Source organism: Natrix helvetica (assembly GCF_964273705.1).
Source record: "Natrix helvetica genome assembly, chromosome: 1".
Lineage (NCBI taxonomy): Eukaryota > Metazoa > Chordata > Lepidosauria > Squamata > Natricidae > Natrix > Natrix helvetica.
Genome location: NC_138548.1, coordinates 344,501,469 through 344,513,168, shown reverse-complemented (window position 1 = coordinate 344,513,168; position 11,700 = coordinate 344,501,469). Strand labels below are relative to the sequence as shown.

Sequence of the window (11,700 nt, the reverse complement as noted above, 5' to 3'; positions counted from 1 at the left end):
ATGCCTCCTTAGTTTTAAGTTGCTTCTCTCCTTGATTAGTTTCCACCCATTGCTTCTTGTCCTGCCCTCAGGTGCTTTGGAACCATGACAAGAAAAGTTGAAGAAGGGGGAGGTGGCAAAGTTCACTTAACAACTTTCTCATTTAGCAACATAACTTTTGGGCTCCACTGCGGTCACAAATCGAGGACTACCTGTAACACCCCCACACACACCATTTGGAGCGTCTTTTGAAGATGATGAAGAGACACATCCACTTGTATATTTGTGGAGATTATGTGCCCTGATCTCTTTGTGCCTTTCGCCCTGCAGCATCTGGTCTTGGTGAGTCACTGACTTTGGAAATTAGCAGCTTGGCTTGTTAGGGGAGAGGCTTGCCCACATCCACCCCCAGGCAGCTTGAAGGGGAGGAGAGCAAGGAGAAGATAAGGAAGAGGAGAAGAGGAGGCGACAGGTTCTTTCCCTGACAGACACTCTGGCAGGAGAGCACCAAGGAGCAAGCACAAGGGCAGTCTTATTTTCCTGGAAGGACAGACCATCAGCTAATATCCAGTCCCAGCTAGTGCCGATGAGAAAGCAGGTATGATACGGCAAGAATGAGTATGTTCTAATTACTCACCGGTCAGAGGTGAAGTTGGGAAAGCAGCTGGGGAATGAAAGCAGAGAAAGATATAAATATAATAAAATAAAAGTAATCACAAGAGAAAATGTGGAATAATTGAACAATTCTGATAGATTGCAACCTAATATACATGAGTATTATTGTTAGAAATACAAGTTGAATGAATGAATGACTAGCTATGATTGACTTTGCTAGTTTCATTTGTATTAGAATGAATCAAACCCAGGTGCCACCCTGTTCACGCATTGATTTGATATATTTATAAAAGAAATTAAAAACCTGAAGAATTGAAAGCAGATTAAGAAAAGAGGTCTTATTCTAGATTTGTGTTTGGCAGAAATCATTAGGTAGGCTACAGTGGTGAAATTCGTTTTTTTTTTTTTACTACCGGTTCTGTGGGCGTGGCTTGGTGGGCATGGCAGGGGAAGGATACTGTAAAATCACCATTCCTTCCCCACTCCTGGGGGAAGGATATTGCAAACTCTCCATTCCCTCCCCACTGGGACCAGCCAGAGGTGGTTTTTGCCGGTTCTCTGAACTACTCAAAATTTCCGCTACTGGTTCTCCAGAACCTGTCAGAACCTACTGGATTTCACCCCTGGTAGGCTATCTCCTCAGACAGCAAGGATTTGGCCAGGTGGGAGACAGCAATGGCAACCACCTGGCTATTTGTTTTGAGTGAATCACATGATTTTAAGGCTCCTTCCAATTCTGTTAATCTGTATCTGTATCAATCTAATGAATCTTGCTACCTCATGTAGAGGACACTATCTTCTAAATGCTAGGGTTACACTAGCATTGAAGAGAGGTGGTAGAGAAAGAGAGAATAGAACTGCATACTTTTAGTGCTTGATTACTTAACCCAGGGGTGTCCAAACTTGGGAACTTTAAGACTTGTGGACTTCAACTCCCAGAATTCCCCAGCCAGCTGGCTGGGGAATTCTGGGAGTTGAAGTCCACAAGTCTTAAAGTTCCCAAGTTTGGACACCCCTGACTTAACCCATTTTCTAAAAAGAAGAAGAAGAAGAAGACCTGGTAAGAAGATCACTTACCTGGAACATTTCCTTGTTTGGATGGTGAAGAACCGAAAGGCACACAATCTCTTTGAGTTTGTGGGTGCAAATGAATGGGCAATATTAGTGCAGGAAAAGCCAGGAGAATGCAGATAGTCCTCAGCTTATGATCACAATGGAGCCCAAAATTTCCATTGACAAGCAAGAGAGTTGCTAAGTGAGTTCTACTCCATTTTATGACCTTACCTTGTGACCTGAACAGTTGCTCAGTTAGTAACCTGGTTGTTAAGTGAATATGGTGTCCCTATTGACTTTGTTTGTCAAATGGTCACAAAAGGTGATCACATGACCCCGGGACACTTCCACCGTCATAAATACATTCCAGTGGCCAAGTGGACGAATTCTGACCAAATGACCGTGGAGATGCTGCAACGGTTGTAAGTGTGAAAACGGTCATAGGTCTCTGTTTTCAGTGCCGTTGTAACTGCAAAGGATCACTAAACAAATAGCCGTAAGCCAAGGACTACTTGTATCTCCTTTATACCGATTTCCCCTGGCATTGTTGAAATATCTGGGTCTTCCAGAATGCTTACATTATGTTTCCATAGCAGGATGGATTAGAAGGGATAAAGGGAAGAGGAAACAAACTTTAGGCAAGTTCTGTGAAAGGCGTTTTTATCTGGTCTTGAACTTGTCCATGATCAGATACAAAATGGAAAAGACTTGTATGGAGGTGAATGATAACAAGACACAAAGTGATACAAACAGTCCCCAGATCCTTAGACACAAATGGAATCTCCTCTTATTTATTGTATTCATTGAATGTTTATTCCACCCATCTCCCCTACAAGGTGACCCTGGGTGGCATAATTTTATTGAGACAGACATTTACTCTTGACACAACCAAGGAAAGGGTTTTGAAATGCTATGAGAAAAGGATAGAGTGAGAAAAGGCGGAACCAGGAATTAATAAGAGGAAGAACCCAGACCATTAAGCAACCATACCTTATTTGCCAAGAGTTGGACACAATTGAATGGATACCATCATTATCATCGTCACTTTATTTGCCAGAGTTTATATTTGCCACTGAAACAAATTGACTTGATTGAATGTTGGCAGGTTGAAAATGTCAAGTGGAAAATTGGTGTCCTTGTATGCTTGATAAGCTAATCTTTACACTGCCATCAAATAACCTTTTGTTTTCTTCCTTCCCTAACTCTTCTGGTTCTTTGAGGGATTTTTTAAAACCTGAGCCATGAATTTCTTCCTCCCTGTTTCACTCCCTCTGGTTGAAAATTCACAATATCATAGAATTTGATTGATTGATTGGTTTGCTCAATTTATACAGTTCCCTCATATCACTTTATGTGACTCTAGATGGCTTATAATCAGATGATTAAAAGCACAAAATACACCATGGAAACCCAAAATAAAAACACATTGCAGGTGAGCATCATCTAATCTACCATCCATACAACCAGAAGATGCCCACAACCACAGGCTTGAGCATAATCTGATACTTTGTAACTAATATCACAAAAGGCAATGAGGCCCATCTGACCTCTGGGGGAAGGTATTGATTGGATAAGTGCCATTGTGGTCCCGGACCAAGACTGGGTCCTTGACCAGTTAGTTGAAGCCCAAGGTTAGTTGAAGCCCAAGGTGGATTGAACACATCAAGGTGGAGTTTGAAACAACACAACTTTGGTAACGAAACATCTGCAAGAAAACCACCAAGCTCAGAGAGCACCAAACACCCCACAACACAACTTCATTCTGCGCAGAAGGAGAACATACACTTACTGCTCCATTGTGCTTTATAGTACTCTCTGGATGGTTTACAATATCGGCATATTGCCCCCCTCCCCAACAATCTGGGTCCTCATTTTACCAATCGCTAAAGGATGGAAGGCTGAGTTAAACTTGAACCCGTCAGATTCGAACTGGGCAAAGTTACTGCATTCTAACCACTGCGCCACCACAGCTGTTAACATAGGAAGGTTTCCTTAAAAACCTGTGTAACCTCATTGTTTACAGCTAAGTCTTTTATGCCCCTAAACCACAAAACCCACAACCAAGATGCCACCGTTCCATTTTATGACTAAGACTCCTATAGGACTTGTTTTTTTTGTTTTTTTTTTAATTAATTAAATTTGTTTGCCATCCATCTCTCTGTGTGCACACATATAGCTGTAAGTGCGCATAGGTTAACCACAAATTTTCATAATATAACTGTCATTCCGGAAATTTAAATGTTCTCCTTTAGTAATACTTTAGCAATATTTGCAAGCCTGTGGTTTTACTTCCTCCTGCATGCCTTGTCCTAAAGTAGACCTGGGAGTCACACCAAGCAAGCCAGAATATTAAGCGAAGCCAGATTATTTCACCAATGCAAATCTATTATTTTAACATGTATTCCATAAAGCTTATTGATTAATAATATATATCCATGGTTGTGAATTGTTCTTAGTTTATCTTTAGCACCATGGCAGACAAAGCTCTTCTTGTAGGCTTTGCCAACTGATGCTCCCTAGTTAACAGTAGCCAAATCATGTGTTTCCTGCTAGATCAGGCAGGCCAGAGAAACCACTGCGGGGAGGTGGTCTCATAAGTAACCATTGGGGAGACCATTGAAGAGAGATGGTCTTATAAGTAACCCAGTCTTAACCCGTTGACAACCTGTGCTTTGAATTGTACCCAGAAGCACACAAGAAGCCAATGCAGCTCACGAACCAGTGATGTCTCAGATGTTCTGGGTAATTGCACCAGTAATTGCCTGCACCAAGAGCAGCCTCATGTTAAAGCATGTTGCAGTAGTCCAATCTGGAAATCACAAGGGCATGAGTGACTGTGAGCAGGTCCAGGAATGGGTACACGACACACAGCCCCAAGTTCTGCAAAGGTCCTTCTAGCAATGGCTATTGTCTGCTCCTATCTGTCCAACATGGCCTCCAGATTGTGTACTGGGTCTTTCTGAGTCAAAGCCACCCATCTCGAACCGCAGATAGAAGGTATCTTGAACCAGCAGGTTCAAAAACCCACAGCTGCTCAGCCTGGCTTGGGTTGAGTTGCATCAAAACCAATTTAAGCTTTCCAAAATATACATTTAAATGGATTTGTGTATTCATATACTCAAATTAGGTTGTGTTACACAGGATGAGTTATATCCAGTCAACCATTTTGTGTTTCTGATTCTTGCAGGTATAGCTACTATGCTTTGTTTCCTCTGGTCACGTTTGAGCTTTTTCTTCTTCCTCTCATTGGTTTGCAAATGTGCTTCCAACAATGGCGCTCCAGTAGTGACCAGCAGTGGCCCTATTAGAGGCAAAACAGTCTTGACTAGATCTGGTTCCGCAACTGCCTATCTGGGAATCCCTTATGCAGAACCTCCAGTGAGGAAACTCCGTTTTCAAAAGCCTGTCCCACGTCAGCCATGGAGTGAAGTATTGGAGGCCACCCGTTTTGGCAACTCTTGTCCCCAGACTGATATTCCTGGCCTTCCTGATAAAGACATATGGGTCGCCAACACACCTCTTTCAGAGGACTGTCTCTTTCTTAACATCTGGGCACCCCACCCTCGACCTTCAAGACCAGTGCCTGTACTTGTATGGTTCCAAGGCATGGGCTTTATCACTGGCACAGCCTCGCTAGACATCTACAATGGAGCAATCTTGTCTGCTACAGAGAATGTCATAGTGGCTTCCATGAATTATCGCTTGGGGGGTCTAGGCTTTTTGTACTTGCCCCCCTACGCCCCGGGAAACATGGGCTTGTGGGACCAGCATTTGGCCCTCAAGTGGCTGAAGGAAAACATAGCTCTCTTTGGGGGAGATCCAGCTCAGTTGACTCTGGTTGGGCAAAGTGCAGGAGCAGCTTTGGTGGGTTGCCATCTCCTTTCCCCACTGAGCCAACCCCTTTTTGCCCGTGCTGTGCTTCAGAGTGGCGTTCCCAATGCCATTTGGCCCTGGAAGAGCCCCCAAGAGGCCCACAGAGATGCGATCATGCTCAGCAAACAAGTGGGGTGCGCAAGAGATAACGACAGGGCTGTGGTGAGCTGCCTACAGGAGATAGACTTTGGACACAAGAACTTTACTCATTTGACCCTGATCAACTCATTGACCACAGATGGCGTTTTCCTCCCAGGCAAAGTCCCAAATCTGCTGGACACTGCAATTCTTCAGGGAAAGCCAATTCTTACTGGGGTCACTGATGATGAAGGCTCCACTTTTGTATTGCTTATGTATCCAAGCACAAAAGCAAACGGAGGAATGTTAACATGGGAGCAGCTTCTCCAAGGTGTGGCGATAACTATGCGAAGAGGGACCACAAAAGAAGTTGCGAACACCGTTGCCCAGAAATTCAGTGAAGCGAATCAAGGGCAATACCGTTTGGCATTTTCTCAGTATATGCGAGATTATTTCATGGTGTGTCCCTTGGTTGAACTTGCTGCGAAGGTCAGAAAAGCTAGGAAGCCGGCGTATGTTTACTCCTTCAGTCACCACCCTTCTGGCTCTGGATGGCCTGAGTGGGTAGGGACACCCCACGGAGCAGAGATACCTTATGTCTTTGGAACCATGGCGTCAACAACAAACCGATCCATCACAGAGGCTGAGGAAGCATTGAGCCGTCAGACGATGAGATACTGGGCACAGTTTGCCAGAGGCGGGTAAGGAACTGAACCCTCCAGCCCGTAAAACACAGTCATTGCTCGTCCTTTTCATGAATTGGACTCTTGCTTTGGGGCAGTCTGAATGAACCTGAGGGTTCATCTCTCGCCAATTTCCCATTTTCCAGACAGCAATTATTCTCTGTGCAATTGCAGAGAATAATTCAAGTCTGGGGCCCCATTCAGTAGCAATAGCAATAGCACTTAGATATTTATATACCGCTTCATAGTGCTTTTACAGCCCTCTCTAAGCGTCAGCATATTTGCCCCCAACAATCTGGGTCCTCCTTTTAGCGACCTCAGAAGAATGGAAGGCTGAGTCAACGTTGAGCCGGTCAGGATTGAACTCCTGGAGTGAGCAGTGAGTTAGCCCTGCAGTACTGCATTCTAACCACTGCACCACCACAGTAACATAAGGTTAGGTAAAGGTTTTCTAAGCAGTTGTCTGTTGCTGATATGGAGCGCCATTAATTCCCCCCCCCCCCCACTGTAGTAGTCCAAGCAGCAGCCAGCAGCTGAGTCTTGTAACTATTATATTTCCCATAACTATTGTGTCAATTGTATGGTAGCAACATTGCTGTTGTTCTGATATCAGCAGTAACAAGCCAGAAGAACATGGGACTTCAGCAATGGGACACAATCCTCGCTGCTTGATCAGGAAGTGCACCTGATGGTACGTTCTGACCATCTCGGTTGGGAATTGTCCTCAGATCTTGTCCTGTTTCTTTCCTTATGGCCTGTCATGGCGAAAGGTAGAGATCCCTTATACTAATGTTTGGAGGAATGATAAGGAAAAGTGGAAGTAAAGTTTGTGGAGAACAAGGGAACTATGGTGCTCACACCTGACGATTCTTGGGACTAAAAGTACCCACTTCGTGAGCACCATATTGTAGAAAGAAAGAAAGAAAAAATGAAAGAAAGAAAGAAAGGAAGGAAGGAAGGAAGGAAGGAAGGAAGGAAGGAAGGGAAAAGAGGGAGGGAGGAAAGATTTGGAAATAATTATTTGATATCAGTGGACGCCAATGCCTGTAATTCTTGTAAATAGACAAGAGATTGTTTGTAATCCTACCATAATTTCTCAATTGCCTTTGTAGGACTCCAACAGGGTCAAAGCCAGATGAGGTACAATGGCCACTGTATGATGCCACAGAGCAGAATTTCTTTCACATCAGCACAGCAGCACCCCAGCTCAAACGGCTGTCACCTGCTCCACTCTGTGACTTCCTGGCTACGCTTCCTGCGAACGACACACAACCGTGTGAGTTGAGGTCTTTGGGGAAATAAATTCTCTCTGTCTGTTATATGAAGTATTATTTGGTCCTCTGACTTGGTAAACTTAGTTTCTTACACTTTTCCCTTTATTTTTTTTTCCATTGGCAGAGAAATCTCCAGACGACCCGGACTCATGAATTGGGAAGTTGAACCAGGAATATAGAATATGGCATGTAATATCAAGAATACAAGTTGAATGAAGATATGAGCTCTCTAGCTGTCAAGATATTGTTTAGCTGTTATATGGGAAGAACTAAAAACACAAGAAGGGGTTGAGAATGATTGGCTGAGCCTCAGTTCAACAAAAACCACTGAGTGAACCCAGTTTGCAATGGTGGCATGTGTGTCTCAGCCTATGCCAACTCCACTTCCGACTCTGTCCCTTTAGGTGGTATAATAGGAAGGCAATAGAATAGGTATATTTAGCCATGGGTGCAAGTACATTCACCTGATTTTAGAACTATAGTAATTAGGCTTTGGGCATCTTAAGGAATAACCCATATATTCTTTCTTTGCATGAAGGGGAATCCTAGTTAATTCCCATTTTCTGGAAGGAAGGCTGTGCTATATATAGATACAGTCTCTTTAGAAAGAGGCCAGTTTAAAATGGGAGGTGGTATGGAAAGCGTGAATACATCTATAAGTATGGCTGAGTGTTGTGCATTTGGGTCAGCTTCACATCTAATACAAAACACTTACTGTAACAGCTGTAAAAACTGTGGGTCATTAGCATGAATGCCATTGCATCCATGTACCACTAGAAGTCAGTTGGGCAATGCCACTTTTCCCCATCATCTCCATTATATCTTAATGCTGTCCATATCATCATTATCATCTTCATCTTCATTATCATTTACTGTCCTCACCACCACCACCACCACCACCATCAAAGCCACCAATGATAACATCATATTCGTGAGCTGTCATCAAACTTATTAATAATGATCTTTTTTTCAATCATATTTGTTTTGTTTTTTTCCTTTCTTGGAACAGATTTTCCTTTTAGCCTCTTTCTACAAATGATTCTTTGAACCATTATCATTAAATCAAGTGCATACTAAAATTAAAAGGAAATGATATCATTATTTTTCTGTGAAATCTCTTAAAAACTATATAGAAATCAAAAGATTTATTACTAGCCTGTTAATTATAATGGCAACACATTACATTACACACCAGTGGTGGGATTCAAAGTTTTCTACGACCCATTCTGTGGATGTGGCTTGGTGGGCGTGGCAGGGGAAGGATACTGCAAAATCCCCATTCCCTCCCGATCAGCTGGGACTCGGGAGGCAGAGAATAGATGGGGACGGTGCCAGTCAGAAGTGGTATTTGCCGGTTCTCCGAACTACTCAAAATTTCCAGAACTGATCAGAACCTGCTGAATACCACCTCTGTTGCACACTATAATATCTCTCTCAATGTCTATGGAGATTCTCAGTCATCCTGGCCATGGTGGTCCCAAAGATGCTTTTTGAAAAGGCAACTGGACTTTCTGGTTTTTCTTTGAAGATGTTTCACTTCTCACCTTCCATTCACCTTCCATTCCCCCCCATCCACACAAAGCTGAAGACGCTTCTTAGATGAGAAGCAAAACATCTTCAAAGAAAATCCAGAAAGTCCGGTTGCCTTTTGAAAAATCACTTTTGGGATTCTCTCTCATTAGTTAATAGGGTCTGTTCTATTATCAACCGGCACAGTTTTGCCTATTATCTTACCACAGATTCTGTGATGTATACAAATTATATTAACTATCACATCTTAACTACTCGTGTATCTCTATATAAATTAAAGATCCTTGGTCACTTATTGGTAATCAAATCCTTGCCTTCTATGCAATGAAAATCAAGTGCTTTCCTAGGTTTTTCTCTCTGAAGGAATCTTAATTTGACTGAAATTACTGGAAAATTTGAATTATTGTCTGCCATGAAACATATGGGTACTAATGTACCTGTCTTGGCACTCATCTAATTTTTCTACCTTGCCAGAAAATAATTGTAAGGCTAAAAACTTACTAAGCAATCTGCATCTCTGAACATCAATTTTATTTACCAAGAAGAGGTCCCAAACAAATATAGTAAGTAGTTGTAGTTGAATTTTTTTGGAAGTACACCAGAAAAGAAAGAAGTCCAAAATAAACAAGGAAAGTCTGAATATATTGGTACTTAGTGGATATGTTTTCATTGACATTGGGAAGAAAGGGCAAGCCAGCTAAACACCCAAAGATATAACACTTTGCACAAAAAAGATCTGTAAACAAAATAAGCTATTATTTCCAGCAAATGTGATGCATTAGAATTAGAACGGCAGAGTTGGAAAAAGAACAGTAGTCAGAGCTTTTCTTATCAACCAGGGAAGAACTAAACAAGAGTTGAAATTATTTTAGGGAGTCTTATTGTGTGTCACGCTTGCAATTAATTAATCCTTCGACTAGTCTCAGGTGAATTGAAAATAAAGTTAAAGTTAAAACCATGGGAAAACTCAACAAACTTTATGGCAGACCAAGGTCCGCTCACAAAATAGACAGCTTGATATATGAGCCACTATCAACCATAAAACATGAGGTGCTGAAGGGTGACATAGAGGTTTATGCAATATTCAAAAGCATTGTTCCTACCAAGGATTAAGTAATTGGTCCACCTAGTCCTTTTATCCTGGGCATGTGCACAATTAAACAGCAAACAATTAAAGAAACCAATTGACAAAATGCTCAAACGTTTGTGTCACCCACACCAAACAATCAATTTACGTCAGCTCCAGTGGCCTCCAAGACTGCCATTGACTGCCCCCAAAGCTGAGGAAGTCAGCTAACCATACTGGACAGCGGTGGGATTCACTTACCTTCCTTACCAGTTTGCAAATGTGAGCATGAGTGCGTGTGGGCGCTTCACTCACACACACCACGTCTGTACACTGCCTTCTGCATGCACATTATGTCGGGGTGGTAGGCGGAGCCTCCCGCAGCTGCCGCTACCAGTTCGCCCGAACCGGAAAGAACCGGCTGAATTCCACCTCTGATACTGGATGATGGGCTCTTTGGACTACCAGATTGGAAGCTCTACTACCATGCAGCTGTATTAACATGGGTGGGGAAATGGATAACTCTTAGACATAATGGATTATTTCTTCTAGAAAGCCATGATCTCCAATTAGGATGCTATGTTTGTTTCTGGTATAATAAAAACAAAACTCGTGTACATTTTCAAAGACACTATATAAGAAATGCTCTACTTTCAGTATGGGAAAAGGTGAAAGCAAAAATTTAATTAAAATTCCAGTCTGGCTCTCAACAATGGAAGCATTTATACATCCAAATGTAGTAAATCTAGAAAAAAATGTAACATATAAAGATATTTTAAATGTGGAAGGGGAACCTAAAACCAAACAAGAGTTTCAGAATCAAAGTGTGGACTTATCATAGTGGCTGCACATGCAAAAGAAATCGAGGTATGAGAAAGATATTAAGGAGTATGGTTTCTATAAAGAGCCTACAACATTTGACCAAATAATGTTAGGAGTAGATGAAAATATACTATTTCTTATTAAGCTTAAAAATGGAAGATGAACAGGTAAAAGAGACAATGACAATATGGGCAAAAATATATAGAACAGAATAGAACAGAATAGAATAGAATAGAATAGAATAGAATAGAATAGAATAGAATAGAATAGAATAGAATAGAATAGAATAGAATTCTCTACTGGCCAAGTGTGATTTGACACACAAGGAATTTGTCTTTGGTGCATATGCTCCCAGTGTATATAAAGAAAAATAAAATAGGATATATTCATCAAGAATCATAAGATACAACACTGATAGTCATAGGTTACTAATAAGCAATCAAATTGTAATAGGAAACAAATAAAACAATATAAATTGTAAAGATAAAAGCAACATGGTTATAGTCATAAGTGGGAATCAATAGATACTAGGAAGGAAGAGAAGAATAATAGTAATACAGTCTTAGTAGGTAATATGACAGTGTTGTGGGAATTAGTTGTTTAGCATAGTGATGGCATTTGGGAAAAACTGTCCTTGTGTCTAGTTGTTCTGGGGTGACAAATGGCAAAAACTTTTTTTTTGGGGGGGGGGGGAATTGTAAACTGACAATGGCAACTGCCAATAAGG

General features: G+C 41.7%; 1 protein-coding gene across 1 annotated transcript; it reads left to right on the top strand.

Moving 5' to 3' along the window:
• The first annotated feature begins 337 nt into the window (after positions 1-337).
• On the top strand, positions 338-8,656 carry LOC309383349 (cholinesterase-like). The gene is made up of 4 exons (XM_081935811.1): positions 338-577; positions 4,835-6,299; positions 7,394-7,557; positions 7,680-8,656. Coding segments are annotated over exons 2-4 (1,620 nt in total). The 5' UTR covers positions 338-577; positions 4,835-4,845; the 3' UTR covers positions 7,682-8,656.
• The last annotated feature ends 3,044 nt before the right edge of the window (positions 8,657-11,700 follow it).